The sequence below is a fragment of the Lucilia cuprina genome, chromosome 6 (assembly GCF_022045245.1).
Source record: "Lucilia cuprina isolate Lc7/37 chromosome 6, ASM2204524v1, whole genome shotgun sequence".
Classification (NCBI taxonomy): Eukaryota; Metazoa; Arthropoda; class Insecta; order Diptera; family Calliphoridae; genus Lucilia; species Lucilia cuprina.
In genome coordinates, this window is record NC_060954.1 from 17,048,287 (window position 1) to 17,069,994 (window position 21,708).

The 21,708-nt window shown below is 31.2% G+C and overlaps 1 protein-coding gene across 5 annotated transcripts in view; it reads left to right on the forward strand.

Annotated features, from left to right (window-relative positions):
• LOC111686130 (uncharacterized protein DDB_G0283357) overlaps positions 1-21,708 on the forward strand; it is a 283,461-nt gene that overhangs the window by 90,207 nt on the left and 171,546 nt on the right. Inside the window, exon 3 of one of the 5 annotated variants that reach the window (XM_046955767.1) lies at positions 9,925-12,124. The exons of the other annotated variants lie outside the window; for them this stretch is intronic. Within the exon in view, the coding sequence (XP_046811723.1) occupies positions 9,925-10,506 (582 nt within the window). The 3' untranslated portion in view covers positions 10,507-12,124. Of the gene's footprint in view, positions 1-9,924; positions 12,125-21,708 lie in introns of those variants that run through there. 5 annotated transcript variants of the gene reach the window in all.

Consider the following 21,708-nt stretch of genomic DNA (forward strand, 5'->3'; position numbering starts at 1 on the left):
TAACTAAATAACTAAATAACTAAATAACTAAATAACTAAATAACTAAATAACTAAATAACTAACTAACTAACTAACTAACTAACTAACTAACTAACTAACTAACTAACGATTCCCACCTGAGGCACTGGTTAAGGAACGCACAACAGGCCCGATAGAGGCCTAGGTCTATTTCTTCGGATTTGATGTATATACATCCTCCTTACAAACTAACTAACTAAATGATGGATCGATCATGGGATTATTCTTTATTAAAGTCCCTCTAGACCACTTCACTCATCAAATCAAGATGACAGTGACTCGGAGCAGTTAATGATAAATAAAATATGTTTTCTTTAGGATTCTGTCTGTTATACATAATCAGTCGGCTGGTATTTCCTTAATTCTGAAATTCTACTCAAATACATATTAGTTTACGTTTGTATGGATCGATTTTAGGGGACAACGAAAACGCTTCTTCCTAGCTTTATTCTTAGTGACTTTATCTCAAAAGAGCTTTTTGTAGATTGTCATTTTGAACCCAATTTAAGTTTGTAACCCAGGTGAAAGACTTTCACCCGCCGCTATTTAGGTCATTATGATCGTTTCATTGTTTTCATTAAATGATTCAGATTCGAAATCTTCCCATGAGTTGGAAAGTTCGTAGCCACTTGCCAACAAAATATTTGCTTACCTGCTATGTGAAAGTGTTTCACCAACTGCTATTTAAGTCATTATCATGGTTTCATTGTTTTCATTAAAAGATTCAGAGTCCAAATCTTCCCTTGAATTTTAAAGTTCGTAGCCACTTCCCAGCAAAATATTTGCTTACCCTCTATGTAAACAATAAATCCCTGCACAAGTCAACAATATTCTTTTACTTAATGCTATCAGACACACGCTATCTATTGAATTAAATTTTTTTAATGTTATTAATAATGACCGCTTATTACCAAGTAATATATGAAATAACTACATTACTCATTACCAAAATTTTAAAAAATTTTACTGCGTTATTCTGCTTGATTTTTAAATTTTTTCCAGGACCCAGTTCATTATACTTGGCATTACTATTTGGTATAGTGAAAATAATTCTTTAAGTGTTCGTAGATATTAGGCGCCTAAAACTATTGTAATTCATGCCAATTTAAAGCCGCATTAGATACGGTCTAAATACCATAATACTTTCAGTATTTATGGTATAAAATAACAAAAAAAAAAATCAATAAACTTATACCAATTTTTTTTAGATTTATATTTATTTAATTTTTTTAAGTAGGCGACCATAATTTATGACAAAAACAAAGAATACTACATATGACAAAATTCAAACCTCAACAACCGCAAAAACGAAGTCATTTAAAAACCGCTTTTATGGGAAATAAAAAAAAATAATACAAAAAACAATACAACTGCAATATAGAGAATTAAATGATGTGCGTGTAATTAAAAAAATACAAAAAACCTCAAACTCCGCAACTACATTATTTATGTGTGTGTCAGTGATACGAATACAAATACAATTTAAATACTCATATACATACATATACACTTATGTAAATAGATAAATATCCTATTTAAATATTCTTTTTTTAGAGGTTATTTTATTGTTGTTGTTGTTATTGTTATAAAGTGCATACAATACAATTTATTATAAATATTATTTTCACTTTAATGTATTTATTTGTTATTGAGGTTTTTAAAACAAAATTCCAAATGCAAATATTAACAACAACAATTTTTTTTTATCAAATTACAAGAGTCCTTTAAACCAACTAAATATTGGGGAAAAGCATTATATAATACCGGCGAATAAATAAATATAAATACACATACATATATAAAACCACAACAAATCACACAGCAATATAAATTTATTATGAGTAAAAAAAATTTATATTCAAATACATAAAAATTTATTTATATATTTAATTGTGGTTTTAGTAGAGCATTGATCAAAGGACATCGGTTGATAGGGAGTTTTCAGGTTTAGAATTTACAAAAATTTGGTCAGTGTATGTTATTATATGTAACAAGTAGAAATTAGATTAATTAAGAAATTACCCGGTAGTTCGACAATTACCCGGCAGTTCGACAAACAGGCAATGTATCCGAAAAATACAATGATTTACACTAACGTCTAACCTTCTGCTTGCCTTTAACTCATCTTTCGTCACGGTTGTACTCTTTATAAAATGAGAGAGATAATTACCTCTTTAGTGTCTTCTTAAGCATAAGAGTAGGACAAGCCCTTGCAAAAGTGCTAATATGTACAAAAAAAAGAAAGGTTAAAGTGAACGCCGGCCGTGTGTGCCCTATTTCACGGTGATATTCTTCATTCACTAGGTGAGCATCTGTGACGACTTATCACCGACCCATTGTAATTCTTACACGCCGGTGCAATTTACGTACATGGAATTTACGATCCAGTATACGTGTACTCAAATATTTGAGCTATCTAATCGTTGACCATTGCCGACCTGTTGCTTAAATACTAAGACACAAAAACATCACTTCCGTTTACAACCACGCAAATAAAATGGTCTCTGTTGTGTCGGCAACAGTACCTAGAGACGTAACCGGTAGATCGAAGTATGAATCCATCAAATAAATCGAAGACTTAGTTTTTACTCAAAGAGAAAACACTGTTAAATCAGGAATGAACAAAGTTTTCTCTGAATATACCTGGACATGAAAGGAAAAGTAAATGATATTACTTATATACCTTACATTCATCATCTTTCAACCTAACATTCATTTGACACACACAACACACACTCATTGCAGGAAGACCGGTTGTCACTTCCTTATACTTCTGATACTCCTTCATTTTTCCTGTATCATCTGCATTTAACACCAACTCATTTCCAACGCTTAGTTGTAGAGTCACTCCTTTGTGGGGCATCTGTTGTCATTCGCCAATAATACCGAATTTATCTCGAAATATTAGCTTTACCAAGCATCAGTCTTTTAACCACAACTCAGTGTTCCTTCGAATTTCGGGTTAAAACCGCAGCCACTATGACAATGTCTAAGGAACCTTAATCAACTGAGCAGCCAGGATATAGTCCTGTGTGTAACTGCGCCCACCAACAATGCTAGATTATGTGGTTCTCTGGTTCATTCCATGTCAAATCATTCCAAGATATATTTAGTTAATAATCCCAGCAGACAAGAGGTGGCCTTTCATCAATGAAACAAGCCCCCGGGGGAAAAATGAGAGTATATTGATTTTGTCATTCTATTTGTATTATATATTCTGAGACCTTCTTAAATTCTAAAACGATCTAGTCATGTCCGTCTCTTTACCTGTTAAAAGCGCAATAGAGATCCCATATATTTTCCATCAATAAGCCTGTTTTTATAATAAAAATTAGCAATATTGGTTCATGATTTCACTTATTAAACATACAAATTCCTCCCGACGCAAATAAGTTCATTATAAAGAAATCGTAGCTCTCTCCCAAATTTGATACGGTTTGGGATCACGTAAAAATTTGTTTAAAGTTTAAATTTTTATTGATGTTCTTACAATAAACATTTTTAATACATTTGTATCAACTCGAAAAAAGAGATGATGTGTGTCTGGCATTATTTGGAAATTCATACTTTTTTCGTATTTTATTAAAATATAGTCCTTTAGATACTAGAATGTTTAACATAAGTGTGAGCTCAGAAGCTTTATTCAGGTGATAAGGTTGTGTGAAGACTAGGCAAAATAATGGACTGATCTTAACAATTTTATATAGGATTCTTTGTTGGAAGAGTATGAAGAAGAGAATATGCCTAATGTTATCTAATTATATGAAAAATTGTAACCCGTAGCGTGTGAGATACAGAGAGACAGACAGACAGACAGACAGAGAGACAGAAAGACAGACAGACAGACAGACAGACAGACAGACAGACAGACAGACAGACAGACAGACAGACAGATAGATAGATAGATAGATAGATAGATAGATAGACAGATAGACAGATAGACAGATAGACAGATAGACAGACAGACAGACAGACAGACAGACATGCATACAGTCATACAGACAGACAGACAGACAGACATGCATACAGTCATACAGACAGACAGACAGACAGACGGACAGACAGACAAACGGACAGACAGACAGACAGACAGACAGACAGACAGACAGACAGACAGACATGCATACAGTCATACAGACAGACAGACAGACAAACAGACAGACAGACATGCATACAGTCATACAGACAGACAGACAGACATGCAGACAGACGGATGGACATAGCTTAAGGGTGTATGACCAATTTTTTTGTTATCACTATGTAGTTGTTAATTTATAATTATTGAACAGTGTATAGAGAACTATTTTGGTATTTGTTAGTCCTTCAAATGATGCTGCTGTAGAGAAAGGAAGCACGGTCATAATTTACTTTATATCAGCTTTTGCTAAACTCTGTGACAACTTTAAATACGTGTCTGTCTATCTCTTTAAAAGTACATTTTAATAAAGTCCTTTTATTTCATAGAAATTTTCACAATTAAATAAATATTTGTCCATTCAAATAGTTTCAGTTTCATGTGCAACCTTATGGTTTTACACACAAGGTAGCTTGAGAGTATAAATAAAACTATACATTTAATTTCTTCGTCAATTATATCCACCATTAGTCTCGTGTTGAGTACATTTATTTCCAATTAAATTAAATTAAATTATACGTACACGTACCCAGCAGTTCTGTGCTTACAGCTACAGTTCTCAAGAAAACGACAAATCATTCGACAATAGATTTAAGCTGTTTACTAAGTAACCACACAGAAAACAAAAGATTCATAAAATGATTTCTATTAAGAGTTTTAAGGAAGAAAACTGCTGGGTGCATCATACAGTGACAGACTGATATACAATACGCAATAAACACGTGTGCGTATACTTAATATCATTCATTTATTCGTTTTAAGCGCCTGAATCTGTCTGCATCTCTTGCTTCTATAATTGTGTTCATTACAATTTAATGTCGCCCAATCAGTTGCAAATAAAAACAAAAACAATAAAAATGAAATCGTAATAAAAACATAGTTATTTCTGTCTGCAACAGAATTTTGTTGCGTGAATGCGTATTTTTGTGTGAACTTGTTCGTTTTATTGTGTTTTTTTATGTTTAAATGTAGTCAGATACTTATCAAAAGCAATAAATATGTCACTTTTAATAAAAATGTTTAAATTTATATTCACATTTTATGAATTTACTGTATGAAATATAAAAACCATATTTATTTAATTTTAAATTTAAACAATTTTGTCTTTGGGAATATTCAGGTGGAGTATTTAATTGTAAAATATTGTGTTAATGCTGCTGTTTGCAAATGTTTTGAAACTGCTGGAGTATAAGCTTTAATGATTTTGCAATCCTTTGTTGAGTTTGCCAACAATTTGTATTGTTTCATTTATTAATGACAAAAACTTTTACGTGATTATAATCGTATTATCCATTAAAAGGATAAAACTTTTGACTATTTTCGACAAATTAAAATTTAGGACAATTATAGAAAGATAATATATAAACTTAAAAATGTGTCTGACAGCGACAGAGAAAGTGCTTCAGAGTTTTACTGTTCTCTCCACATGTACGACATTCGTCTGAATCCGTACGTACAATTTTGTATGGATGTGTTCGTAATCCTGTGCGACCACTCAGTCTCATCTCTGACTTGCTCATTTTGATGAGATTTCTCTTCTTCCTCTCATCAGGGTCACCCAATAGGATCTTTGTGGTTTTACTAACTGTTCCATTATTGCAAGAGGTCTTACAGAATACTCTTACCCATATTATAGTTATTTAGTTTGAAAACAGAATGTACATATATACATCAAATCCGAAGAAATACACATAGGCCTCTATCGGGCCTGTTGTGCGCTCCTTAACAAGTGCCACAGGTGGGAATCGAACCCACCTCCTTTGGTCTACCAGATTAGAACACTAACCTACCAGAAGCCACTACCCATATTATACGTTTCCATTTATAATTTCTACGATATAATTTTTCGATCCTATACGGTAAATATATTGTGGATCCTTATAAGCCATGTCCAACTGTCTGTCTGTCTGTCCGTCTGTCTGCGTGTGTTTTATAATCATCTTTCAAAGATCTATGGTATCTCAGTCTTCAATAATTCTAAAGGATATGCTTGCGGAAAGTTTCCTATTTAAAACAAGTATGAATGTATAGTCGGGCGTAACCGACCATATGATACCCTACACCAGTCAGTATGTATGTTAAAAATGGGAATTATTTAAAAAAATAAAGCATTTGGTTTGTTTTTGTAACTTTATTTCGGAATATTTTTACTTTTTTTTTTTTGCAAAAAAAGAGATTTTTTTAAGAGGGCTCAAAGGGGAGTAGGGCAAAATATGACTCTATCCTTAAAAATGTTGGTAGGGGTAGTTAAGTATTCATCAATATTGTTTATGTAGAATTTAAAAGTGTTATTAGTGTTTGTAAGTGAATTTTCACCTTTAAGTCATTTTCTGAAGGGGACTTTGTATGGGGCATATGATCAAATGAAGCCCGATCATTACAAAAATCTGTAGTATCTTTTAAAGTTCTATAAAACTAAGTTTTGTCGACTTTTGTTAACCAAAAGGCCCTATTTGGGGGGTACGGTTGTAGGGGAGCTAGTGGAAATAATGGACCGATTTTAACCAAGAGAAGCGTGTGTGCCAAATTTCATCCAATTATCTTAAAAATTGCGGCCTGTACCTTGCGCACAAGGTTTACAGGGACAGCCAGCCAGCCAGACGGACGGACATAGCTTAATCGACTCAGAAAATGATTCTAAACCGATTGGTATACTTTAAGGTGGGTATAGGACGAATATTTTTGTATGTTACAAACATCAGCACAAACCCAATATACCCTCCCCGCTAAAGTGGTGTAGGGTATAATCAGAAAATTCGGCTCATATATAACGGAAATATGAGGCAACTTTTGAAAATTTCGTCGATAAATTGTTATTTATAAGCTACACCTCTAAAATGGGGAGACTATTATGCGTTTGTTCTGAATCGCTCGGCATGACTTTCTGAGTCGATTTATATATGTCCGTCCGTCCGTGTGTTCATTTAAACCATGTCAGCACGCTACATATGCACATTTTTAAGACTCGATTTAGCTATGTCCGTCTGACTGTCTGTCTGTCCTTATAATCAAACTACAATTTGGAAGATAATTCAATGAAATTTGGTACAGGGACTATACATATTGAAAATATTTCACCTAGCCCCCGTAGAACCCCAATTTTGGAGATAATTCAATAAAATCGGACACATGATCTTCTATGGTAGACAAAACCTATTGAAAATGGTTTACATCTGTCCATTTTTTCACCTAGCCCTAGCCTGGTGCTTTTAAGTTCATAATTAAGTTTAATATACTCATATCTCGACAAAAGTCTGCAAAACCAAGTTCTATACTAGACTTAATGAGCCCCTCATGAAAAGCACCCATCAAAATTTTATTAAAATGTCCACAATTTAATTCAACAATAAGTATATCTGAGGAAAGTTAAAATTCAACTTATAGGTTTCATTATGAAAACTAATTCACATTTTACTTTTTGTAAAAGTTGTACGATATTATATGGCGGCCTCGCCCGACTTTAATTTTTTACTTGTTTTTATACCCTTCACATAAGTTATATAAGTTTGTCATTCCGTTTGTAATTTCTATAATATAATGTTCCGACAGTATAAAGTAAATATATTCTGGATCCTTATAGATAGCGGAGTCGATTAAGCCATACCTGCCTGTTTGTCTGTCTGTCTGTCTGTCTGTCTGTCTGTCTGTCCGTATGTTTGTTGAAATCAGTTTTTAGAGGACCCCAGATATCGGCGAGTTCCGAATTTTTAAGAATTCTTTTAGATATACTTTCGGGAAGATCGCTATGTAAAATCAGCAAAATCGATCAATAAATAACGGAGATATGAGCAAAAATCCGAGACAACCTCTTAAAATTTCATCAAAAGGTGAGATATTTTATGCATGCTCAAACAGAAATTACAAAAAAAAAAACAAAAACAAAATGCATAATCATACGGTAAATTTTGTTATTGTACTCTTGTTTATAAAAAGTATTCAGAGCGAGAGCAGCAGAGCAAGAGTAGCAGAGCGAGAGCGGCAGTAGTGTGTTGTTATTGGCTACAAACATGAAATTAAGAATGTGGAGCCTGGCTTAAGTTAGAAGCCATAAAAGGGAACTTTTTGGTACTTTTTTAATTTTCTATAATATTGAACCTAGAAATATAAAATTAAGTATATAAAGTCTGAATTAGGTGAGAATCCATAAAAGGGGACTTTTTAGTACTTTTTCGTTTTTCAAAAAGTACCTTTTTGGTATATTCTTTAATATTTAACATACGAACATAAAATTAAGTATGTAGATTCGGAATTAGATGAGAACCCATAAAAGGGAACTTTTTGGGAATTTTTCGTTTTTCAAAAGGTACTTTTTGAGTTTTCTATAATAATGAACATAGAAACATGAAATTAAATATGACGAGCCCGGATTAGACGAGAACACATCAAAGGGGATTTTTTTGGTACTTTTTCGTTCTACAAAGGTACTTTTTGAATTTTCTATAATATTGAACCTAGACACATGAAATTAAGTATGTAGAGTCGGAATTAGGTGAGAACCGGAAGTGAACTTTTTGGTACTTTTTTTTGTTTTTAAAAGGTATTTTTTTTATTTTCTCTAATATTAAACCTAGGAACATGAAATTAAGTATGTAGATTTGGAATTAGATGAGAACATATAAAAGCGAACTTTTCGGCACTTTATCATTTTTCAAATGGTATTTTTTGAGATTTCTATAATAATGAACCCAGAAACACGAAATTAAGTATGTAGAGCCCGGATTAGACGAGAACAAATCAATGGAAAAGGTGAAGTTATTGATATATTTTTTTGTTTTCTAAAAGGTACTTTTTTATTTTTCTATTGTATTAAATCTAGAAAAATAAAATGAAGTGTATTGAGCCCGAAGTATGTTATGTAAAAGAGGAGTTTTTGATACCGACTGTTTTTTTTTAAACGCCATGGTGAAGATTGGGCACTGCCGAATATCCGAATGTTTTTTTTCGGATTGTCATTGTCATGTACAAAATGTATCTTAATATGTGTCTAAGCCAATTAAAACTTTATTTCAATTACAAAATCCTCCTTAAAAAATCATAAACTTTTACTATTAGTAAATGATAGAAATTTAATAAAATGGAAATTAGTAAAAAAGTCCATCTCCCACCAATGATTGGCAATTAAAGATTGTTTCAGATGAAAAGTTATTGTTTGAATACTTTTGGCAATATGAACGTTTGTCGGATATAAGTAATAATAAGTAAAATGTTGAAAAAGAAAATAAAAGAAGAAATAAATTTCAAATGAAGAAATAACATTAAAATATAATATTTGATTTTGAATGAATTGAACAGAAGTTAAAATAAATGGGGAAATGGCCACTTATGCTTGAAGAAACTTTTACCATTAAAATGAAATCGAAAATTATAGACAATAAAAGAAGAATAAAGTTTCTTTTTTTGAGGAAAATAAAGAAAGTATAATAATATTTAAGCTGTACTAAAGTTAGTCTTATGAAACAATTATTGTAGCAATAAATTTATTAAACTACTAAGGAAGAAGTGTGGGAGCGAAATAGTCTAAGAAAAGAATTGAAACTTTATCATAAGGAAAGGTGTTCTATTTAAAGAGAGCATGGAGAATAAAAGATTTTATGAAAATGAACTTAAAACCTTAAGTTGGTTACCCACACTAGTGCACTTTATATGGATAAAAATAAATTAAAATATAAGGCAAATATGAATTTGTGTAAAAACAGAATCTGAAAATTGCTAACGTGTTTTTATTAAGTTTTATATATTCTATCTCTTCTTTTTGCTCTTTTTCTTACAGATATTACTTTATCCCGAAGAGGGTTGGGCACGCACTGCCTCCTCCTCATATTGGACTATAACGCCCTGTTGGTGGCAACCCAATCGTTGTCGCATTGAGGAATTTGCAGGCACACAACGTCAGGTTACCAAAGCCAAAATGGTGCCACTTGAACAAAAAGGTTCCCTACTAATCGTTGGTCATTTTCGCAGTAAAAATTCATCATCCTCATCTACGGCATCCTCGATGTCGGCAGCAGCATCAACAACATCTGCCGCATCAACAACAACATCGACTACCACAACATTGTGCTCGCCACTGGCATCATCATCGTCCAAGGATAATGATGAATTTAAATTGTATTTAAGTTCAAACATTTCGATGGAAGACTATAATATGGGTTACTGTCTGACGGGTTTCGTTGAGCGACGATGTCAGCAAACGAATACATTTCAAATGACACACTTTGCTGTCATTAAACGTCAATGGCCGTCCTTAGCGCAAAATAATAAAAGCACTAAAACGAACAGCGGCAGCAGCAGCAGTAGTTGGTCGACCAGCTGTACTGGTAGTGGGGGTAATGCTGCTGGAAAGTCAACGTAATTATAGTATTTAAATAGGGTTTTTATTTACATATTTATTGGTTTTACTTGAAATGTACAATTTCCTCTTTATTTGTTTGTGTTTTCTTTCCTTCTCTCTCTCTCCCTCTCTGTGTATGTATATGTGTATAACAGTTTGTTTTTAAATCAAAATTATTAAACTCATAGCATACTGTTGCAGTGCTATTGATGATACTTTAACTAGAATAACCAAAGATACAAATTAAAGTATACTTTAAGGGCTTACAAAGTAATGTTACTAAAAGCATAATGCAAAGAGTTAAATAAGCTACTAGCTGTTTACTTTATTGTTGGAATAAACTTCGATTTTTATTTAAGTTTTTAATTAAATATTTTAAAAAGGGGTTTCTTTTTCATTATAAAAAAATGCATTTGGTGTATGTATGTAAATAAAAAATAGAAATTTGTTTAAAGTTTACAACTTGAAAATAGTTAAATACATTTGATAAAATAGCATACTTTTAGGATTAAAACCTTTGTGTGCAACTTGTATGCTGATTTAATAAGCAGAAATTTATTGAATAATTTTTATGATTTTATTCATATTGAATAATTTTTATGGTTTTCTTGAATCATTAATAATTTTAATGATTTTATAATATTAATTAATTTCTGTTTTATATGTTGTTTCTATATTACGTGTGAGTATATCGAGTTAAAATTTTAATTGTATTTTGTTTTTGTTATAATATGTGTGCTCAAACTACTCGTACGTTTTCTAGAAACAGCACAATTAATTATTTTATTTGCGGCATAAATGTGTATGTAATTAGTTGGTAAAACTTTTTTAAAGTACCTTTATATATAACACCATAATTATTGATTTTTTTTGTTATTAATAGTTAATGTTATATGAAATAACTATAGTAAAGGAAGGTCCATTCACACAATTTGATATGCAGATCATTCAGAGGGTATATCCGATATATTGGTAATTTTGTCAAAAATCTTGCTAATAATACAATCCATTTCAGTTTAGTTAATAAACTAGTCAACATACTAGTCCACAATGAAGTTGATTTAGAAGTCTATAGACAAGTCAACCGACTAGTCCATAACGAAGTTCATATAGAAGTCTATAGTCAAGTCCGTTAACTAGTTCATATACAAATGTAAATACTATTCTCTAGATTAGTTTATATATCAGTTCATAGATTAATCCGTAGTTATGTTTAAAGGCTAGTCCATAAAACGTCCATTTGTCCGAAGTTGTCTTCTAACACTAAAACCATTGACTAGTCTATAGTCTTATCTATAGTCTAGTACTCGGATTGTAAGGATTGTATGGATTTTCCATGTATTAATTCGTAGTCACATCCATCGATAGGCATTACAAAATCGACAATTTCCCACGACAATTGGATCTCCGCTGCAGAACGGCCCGATTTCCAATCGACCAAAGGTGGTCAACTTAGCAATCAGCCGGAAGTTTTTTCCCCGGGGAAGGACATCTAGTTACAGCCAACCTGTTACAGCAACAACAAAATCGGCATGAAAGCTGGAAAAACTGACTATAATCTAGCGTTGAGTCTATCGATTACTTTGTTGTTTATATGTCTATAGAATAGGGATGGTGAAGGGGAATTCTCTCCCCTCAAGAAAAAAAAAGTTTCATACAGAATATAAAAATTAGGAAAAAAAATATGTGAGAACACAAAAGTAACCACATTGTTGAAGCCATGATAGAACCCTGAAAACATTAAAGCTACTCATCACACGTGTAAAGATCCAAAACAAAATTATATTGAAAAAAAATCATACTCCATTTAACATTGCGATGTGCAATGTGAAGACCACGTTATACATCCATGCTTTACATCGGAGTAATGCCAAAAGTACTCCCTTTTTTAAATTATGATTCGCAACTTTATCCCATGTACTTCAATAATGTTTACAGGAGAGTAATTTTTTGATTGCATTAATAATTTTATGAAACTATTACATTTCATTAATGAAATACACAGTTGTAGTTAATGCGTAAGAGCAATAATTAAACGAAATTATATTCTTTTTGCAACAAACTTGTTACTTGCAGTTAATGAAATATTTTCATTAAAATAACAATAAATTTCATTCCCTCAATGAAAGAGAATCTCAGAATTAAATTACTGTAAGCTCTTAGGAAGTTAGCTCAAAGTAATTTATTGACTTATTAAAATCGTTTTGGTTTTATTGGTTCCAGTATACTGGGACTGTCATCTTATAAAAACTACTAATTTCATTCTATATATGAAATAGTTTCACAGTGCAGCCGAAAAATCAGTTTATATTGTTAATGAAATATTTTATTGATGAAATTTATTCCTAGAATGTAAATTTTTTTCTTTTAGTATAGATATGATTACATGGTTATTGCTAACCTAAAGACTTGGAATACAGCGTTGCCAATTCTAAACTTTACCTCTCAACTTTTTCTATAGATATTTAGTGAATTATTAAAATCCAGTTTGTTTTCAAGCGATATGTTTGGTCTTTTAGGGTGTAACCAAACTTTACTCTAATATTATTTATTTATTTATTTATTTATTTATTTATTTATTTATTTAACAATAAATACCTTTTGATTATGAGGTTTGACTACTTGTTTGAGAATCCCAGCAGTTCGGTCGGACAATCCAAATTAAACCTACCATTTGAGTAACCCCCAGTCACCGAGTGTTTGGGTGACTAAATATATTAACATGTGCGTGTCCTTCGAGGAAGTCAATTGTCAATCCATATATTGCGAAGAGGCAGCAAAAGGCTTTAGTTTGTTTTTCATGTGTCAACTCTTCCACTTACAAAGAGGACACTAAAGTGACAATTGTCTTCAACCTCGTTTACGAAGAGTAAGCGAGCCAATTAGGGGATTAGACATAAATGGAAATCACTACATTGGTCCTTTATCGAACTGCTGGAATTTATAATTTCACTTTTAATTGTTTACAAATAATACAATTACTCTTCATAATTGCAGCCACATACAATTTTCTGCACACATACATATTTAAATAAAACAACAACAATTATTTATAACAAAGTCGAAAATTTTACATTTCCTAAAACTAATTAAGTGTCACTTTCATATGTGTGCTATAAAATGCAATAAATAATTACCGTAAATAATACGAATACTTATTTCTAGATTCAATAATATTTCCATATACAAATAAATATTATGGAATTATTTGCATTTGATAAAGCATAACTTGAGGCATACTAAAATATTTATGGCAAATTCTATATTTATTTTCAAATATTATTATTATTTGATAGTCTTATATAAATTGATTAATTTGTTTATGGGCTTTTGTTTGTGTGTGTAAAACTATTTAGGGGAATTTCTGTATGGAAGAGGAATAAACAAATATATATAACATTTGCTTTATGTCTAAAGTTAGGCAATGAAATTTGAAATATTTCACACAACCTAAAATATGCAATGAAAAATTTGTATTTGTATAATATTAAACTTTTGCATTTTTGTGGGTTTTATTATTGTATATGTATGTTTGTATATTTGATTACCAAAACTATTTGACATATAGAAAATGCAATGTAATCAAATATGTATAGATACATATGTATATAGAAAATAATGTCATTTAAATATGCTTAATAAACAAAAACTCAGGAAATATTTTTATTTACTCTAAACATACGTTATAAAAGAAATAAATATTAACAGTTTTTTGAAATTAAGAACTTTAATATTAAAAATCTTAGATCATTACACTTTTTTACTTTCTTTACTATTTCTCTGCCCATAACTGTTGAGCTTTTACCAACTCTGCTGCTTAAAACTATTTTTAAACATTTAATTGAATTTTGTTAGAAAAAATGGTTCATTTCTATTTTTGAAAGTGACAAATTTTGTTTTTAAATTTAATTTTTCTTTTTACACAAGAAAAAAAAAAAACAGAAACAACAAAACCACTCTACCAATTTCTGTCAACCAACCAACAGACTTTCGTCTATATAAAAAAATCATAACAAAAAAACAACAATATAAATCCTTGCAACAACATCAGCAGCAAAAAAAAAACAACAAAAAAAAAACTATAATAATAACATATAACACAAAAAACAGAAGAGAAATTGCAACAAATTGCAGCTTTAAGCTTAATAAACTTATGCTCACTTAAGCATGTGATTGTGTTTTTTATTTTATCCTTTCTACACTTTCAGACATACATTCATACACACATGTATACACTTTTAAAAGCATGTGAATGTTTGTACATTAGGCTGGTCTAAAACTTCAATTTCGCAATTCGAATTGTTATTATCAAATCTTGCAAAACGATTTAGATCGAGGAATGTAAGAATTCATTACTTACGGCCTACTAATTGTAGGGTTGAGCCAGGCACATAGGACATAGGATACCATACAAATGAGACAGCATGAAATTTCCAGTACCAAACATCGAAAAACTAAATCGATTGCGCTAGCTGCACTATTGGTTGTGAGTAGTCTTAGGGCTGCAAACATGACAAGTGATCACCATATTCCAGTAGCTGAACTTCATATCAAGCTTACAGCATTCTATAAGATATTTTTCATCCTGTAAACTATCATAAGTAAAAGGTCATAAAAGTTGCGATAATGATCAAATGAAAAAGAAATGATTAAACATTGCAATAAAACGAACTACAGGAAAGCACGAAATTACCAGGATAGCACAGATCACTGCGAAATGTCACATCGCACTGGAGGTTTCTTAGGAAACGAACGATTGGACATACAACATCGTAAAGGCCTTTAAGAGCAGCTAGCAGTGATCTTGCAATAATAGTGGAGCAACTGGTTGACTTGTGGGACTTTAGACGCATGCTCTCGGCGAATGACCGATCGCTACGAACTACGTGGATAAAAGTTACATCGTTAATTCATGTATCACCACGGATTATAATATGATAGAGACTTAAAAGGAACAAATCTTAAAGTGTGGAGAGATTCTCTGCTAAGATCTGGAATTCCAAATCATTTACGAGTGCTGAAATACAACTGTGTTTTCTCGGAAAAATCTTCCTAATTTTTTGGCACCACTCTAAAGTTTGTATGTAACAGTTTTTTATTGTACGTATACGGTACACATATTGGTAAATCAGCATGAAAATGTGTGTGTGTGTAAAGTTATAAAATTTTATACAAGTCTCATTTCCTAGAAAATTTTCTTTGACTTTTTTGTATTTAAATAAAAAACTTGAAAAAAAATATTTTGTAAAATTTTCCTTCAGTTTTACGTTATTTTATGTTTTTCGTCATTGTTGGTATTAAATGTTGATCTGTAAAAATTACACCGTTTCATAAGAAAGATTGTAAAGTTGTCTTTCTTTTTTTCATTATTTTCAAACCGTTTTTTAAGTTTAAGCAACTTGGAACTCATACTATGTAGAGCTTGCCACTGAAGAAATATACGATTATTACTATCTAATACTCATAGTCCATACACTATGTTTTGTGAAAGCCGGGAGGATAGATATTGTTCTTCCTCAAAACAATATAAGTGTCGTTTTATCATCCATTTTAAAGTCATCCGCGTAATAGCAGAACCACTCTGGTGTTTGGTCCTTCTAGTTAATTTTCTTCTTGTTCAATCATATACATTTGCTCCCTGGTTACTGATTATACCCCACTGACTTGTTACCCATTCGAGTTGGAATGAAATAGTATTGGGATATGGTTTTCTTATAGTCCAATCCGGTATTTAATAAAACTTTATCAGCAGATACGATTTCTAGTTGTCAGAAGATATATGAGAGCTGTTACTCTCCAAATTTATAATAATTTTAAACATTAATAGTACCGATTTGTTTCCATTTTTGAGTCATATATATAGCACAAGATTCCCGCTGAGGTTACTTTTATGTTCCGTCAGACCACGATCTTTTATCACAACAATTCTGGTATGAATTGGCTTTGATAAGACAAACTAGTATTTTATATGCGTTTTTTCTAAGACCAGCACTCAGGGGATAACCCTGAGTACGTATGTGGAACAAATCCAAGTTTGTTTCACATACGTACAGTGTGGCTCAAACATTTATTGTAATTTGTTGTTATTGTAGTAGCGAAATGTCCAACGTCGATGTATCTGGGTTGACAATCCATGGTCGTTGTTTGTTGAACTCCGAGACGTTCTGGTGCAAAGAACCGATTGTCGAATAAAACTGTAATTTTTTTGAAGTCCACTGATCGGTTGACATGAGTCTGTTTCCGTTGAATATATTAATCAAAGATATACGCATACTGGAATTACAGTGAAACATATTCCATTTAAATATCGTTATAACAGTGAAATACAACCCACTTTATATGGTTGATGAAGTAAGTCAATGGACTTGGATACCCTACTGCCTGTGATAAGTATCTTAGCCCTCTCCCGTACGCGTCCGACTTGCTCAAATAGACTCTGAAACTCAGCCCATATATGTATTAGAATTGTATTCCGTTTTTGGTCGGAAATGTCATAGTTGGACTAGGGTCCAATCTCGAGTTTTTTTTACGTAAAAATTACAAAAAATCTTTACTTCGCAGATGTTGTAAACGTAAGAAGGCTCCACAATGGAAAAATCCTTTTTATTTTTTTCTTGCATTCAAAAGTTTCTCTCAGTGTATTTAGAGGTGTATGTAAGTGGTAAATAAATCGCATTGTAGCATAAAAATACATTAATGTTTATTTAAACAGTTTTTTTTTATTATTTTTGTATTTGTTGCTCTTCATTCTCACTCTCTAGACCATAATAAGCGTTTGCTTTTTGCGTATGAGTTATGCCATGATGCAGCAGACTGGGATATATGATGGGTGTCAATGGGTAGGAAGGTGGTTTCATAATATTTTCTGATTCGTTTGTGTTTTTTTTTTGTATTTTATTCTTTTAGTTTTTCCATTTATTTCATTTTATTCCGGGGTCTCCTGTGAATGTCTGAGTGTGTGTATGTGTATCTCAATGTCTGAGTTTGTGTCCTTCAGTTCAAAGGTTAATGTCTCAAGTTGGACAATTTTTTTGGGTAATTAATGGATATCACTAATTCTAGAAATAGCCATTTGATACGTTATTATAATATGAGACTGACCTAGATTGAAGACAATATTCTCTTGACTCTGACTCCTTTCTTAACTTATTAGGGATCCTAAATTGTTTATTATTCTTCCACTATATTGTATTATAAAGAATAGATAAATGTTATTTAAATATCGTGGAAGTTAGAAGAAAATGTTGGACCTTTAATAAAAAAAATATGTAAAAGAGTCCTTGTAAATCTGCTGGGCAAATGATGTAAGCGTATAAGTATGCGGGTTGTGTGTGTGTGTGTTAAATACAAATGTCAAGCATTGCGTGAAATTGTGTCAAAATAAGTCAAGCTTAACATGATTTTCAACCAAAATTTTGTGGGTGAAATGTTCTGTAAATACACATATACTCATACTACCTTTAATTCATCCATATGTATGAATACACATACTCTAACAACAAACATTAACAGCTACAGATTTAAAGTTATCTTTTTAAAATAAATGAATGAGTTTGCAAAAAAAAAAAAAAAAAAAAACACCAAAATTATATGGATTGTTGTTGTAAAATTATGAAATCAAGCAAAAGTTTTTCTATCATAAATCCTGATTTTCGTTAAATAAAAAAAATGTTGACAGCTTTTAAAACTTATTATTTTTTTCTTAATGCCTTTGTCGTATTGGAGAGGTTTTAAGTTAGTGCAACCAACCAAATTAAAAAAATGTAATAAAGCACTTTGGTTTGAAAAGAAACAATATTTAGGAAGGTGATGTAGAATAATGATAATTTTGTTTTTAAATTTTAGCTTTTGAAGATGAATCACTTTTTAAAAAGAAAATTCATTCGATGATTCTGAAACTCAGTTTTTTTTACATTTTTCAAATAATATTCATAAAAGTCTTGTATTAAATCACTGCCAAGGTGCTTGACAGTGTCGAAAAAGTGTTTAGTGTTTCATTATCCTAAACAAGTGCTCTGTATTCTTCATATTCCGCTCGCTTTGACATGGGGTCGAACCAGATAATTATATAATGTAGTACTACGGGTGGCACATTGCGCTCAATACTTGTCTCGGTTTTTTTATGTTCCTTTGGGATTCACGGTGTGACAGTGGTTTGAACCAAAATTCTTGAGAAAAGTGAGTTACGGTTAAAAGACAAATGAACGGTGAAGCCTAAAGTCTATATATCGATATACATATGTTCAGTGTTGTTGGTAACAGATACATACAGAGGAATAACTGTGGAACTAAGTGCTGGAAATGAGCTATAGTTGATTGTATATGATACAGGGTGAATGTAGTTTTGCTAGTTCTTATACCTGGAGTGAGTGTGTTGTCATCTATGTGTCGTATGAATGAAAAGTTGAAGCTAGATAAAATTATGATGGATGAGGTATCTTATACAAGAGATACCATTGAATTTTTCTTCCTTGTCCAAGTATATTCAGAAAATACGCTGTTCATACCAGATTAATCTGCGAATAAGAACAAAGTTTTTGGCTTATTTGATGGATTCGTACTTCGGTCTAACCGTTGCCAGCTCAACAAAGCTTGTCATCAGAAGTGATATTTTTGGCATCTCGGAAGTTAAGCAAAGGGTCAGCAATGGTCAGAGATAATATAAGTCAATTACTTGAGCAAATTACACGTATACTGGGCCAAAAATTGCCAACTGCGAAACACAATGGGACAGTGGCGAATCGTCACGGAAGCTCACCCAGTGGTTGAAAATGACCGCCGTGAAATAGACTAACACGGCAGGTGTTCATGCTAAGTGTTCGTTCCTACAGTGATCTTTTTTTGATTTCAACTTCAACTTTAAGCTTTTAATAAGTGTCAGATAATTTAAATATAGATTAAGTTCGATAGTGTTTAAGACTTTTTATGTTTTTTTTTACAACCAGATTTAAACGTCTCAAGATCTTGAATAACTACAGAGAGATTTAATAACAAAAATTAAATATTTAACTATTTTCAAAAGCTGTAAATTATACTAAAACCCAAAAACTTAAATCAAAAGTTTAAAAACAAACTGCTTAAAACCAAACCACTACTCTTGTACTATATTGTAAAAGTGCTTGTAAAACTTAGAATATTTCTAAAAAATAAAGATAAAAAAATGTTTTCTTTTTCTTAGTATTTATGTATGTATATGTATATGAATGTATGTATTTGTATTTTTTTGATAAAAACAACAACAACAAAAATAAAAATATTTTCATACAATTTTGTACTTTTATTTCAACTTTTCCTTCAGCTACCTGTAGAAATCTAACTCTAAGACTATTGATTTTACTTAACTACTTTATTCAGTTTTAACAAATAAAATTACAAAACCTTTATACAAACAAATAAATGCCAAGAAATCTTTTCCTCAAAATGAATATCTATAGCAAAACACAGAATCCCACACAACACTAGAGTCCTTAAGACCAACAACAACAAGAAAAACACTTAAAATTCCTGCAAACAAATCAAACATATAAAAACACTTACTGGAACAAAATCAAAAATAATAACAACAACAACTACTACCACAACTTCAAAAAAAGGAAAAGTTTTAAAGCAGTTTAAAAGAAAACTATATCAAAATTCGTCCATAAATTGGAGTTTGATTTTAAACCGGGAGCTTGTAGTAAACAAAAAAAAAAACTCACATTAACGCCATGCTACAAATAGAATGATTATTACTAGAGTAAGAAATCTTAAATGTATTTTATAATTAAGCTAATATTTTTTATTATTAACAAAAAGTAGTTTAAGCTTTTGAAAATTTTTCAATTTAAATGTAAATATATTTATATATTCGGTTTATACCGAATTGTTTATATGATCCACTAAAAAACAGAGGTTAAATGTTTTCCTCTCAACGACAAGGTTTTAAACTAAATTAAAACCAAAATGTTAGCCTAAAGTCTAAGGATTTTATTCACAACAATTTATCAAAGGTTTATAAGAGAAATTTTCAAAAAAATGTCTTCTATAAACCTTTAATAAATTAGGTTTTAAATAAGGTTTTAAATATTTAATGGATCATCTAAAAAAGTAGTTTTCTAAGCACAAAACAAATTTATATTTAAAACAAGTAAAAAACTATAGTCGGACAAGGCCGACCGTATAATACCCTACACCTCTTATAAAAATAAAATGTGATTTAGTTTTCATAATAAAGCATTTATGATGCATGATGAATAAAATTGTGGACATTGAAGTCAAATTTTGAAGGGGATTTTTTATAGGGTCTAAGGTCAAATGAGGCCCTTTAATTACAAAATTCATGAGGGTCATCAAAGCTGGCGTAAAACTTGGTTTTAAAGCTTTTTGTCAAGATACGAGTATATTAAACATAATTATGAACTAAGAAGTCCTATACGACGGGTTCAGATTTATAGGGGTTTTGTGAAATAATGGACCGATGTTAACCACTTTCAATAGGATTATTCCTTGGGACAATAGAATATCATGTACCAAATTTCATTGATTTTTCTTCAAAATTGCGACCTGTAATTTGATTACTAGGTTTACAAGCCCTATTCGGGGGTTCAGTTGTATAGGGGCTAGGTGAAAAATAGACCGATCTTAACCATTTTTTAAAGTTTCGTACCTTGGACAATAGAAAATCATGTGCCAAATTTTATTGAATTGCCTTCAAAATTGTGAGTGTAGTTTGATTACAAAGTTTACACGGTCAGATAGACAGACAGACGGATGGACGGAGAGACGGGCGGACAGACAGACAAACGGACGAACAGACGGACATAGACAGAAGGACGGACATAGCTAAATCAACATAGAAATTCTGGCTCGATTTTTATACGTTAAGGTGGGTATATAAACAATGTTATTGTACGTAACAAACATCAGCACAAACCCAACATACCCTCCTCTCTAAAGTGGTGTAGAGTATAAAAATTACAAAAAAAACTTAAAATTAATGCCTGCCAATGCTTGACAACCAATCATTATCAAAAAAAAAAAAAAACGAAAAACCAAATTAAAAAACCCACCCTTTACAAGAAAATATTAAAAAAATAATTTATAAAACTCATTAAACAACAAATTCATTCATCTACATCAAGTATTAAATTATACAAAACATATAAAAGCTAAGCACCGGAAATCAGCTCCAATTAAACTTTTTTGTAATAAGAAGTAATATAAAAAAAACAAAACTAAATCAAA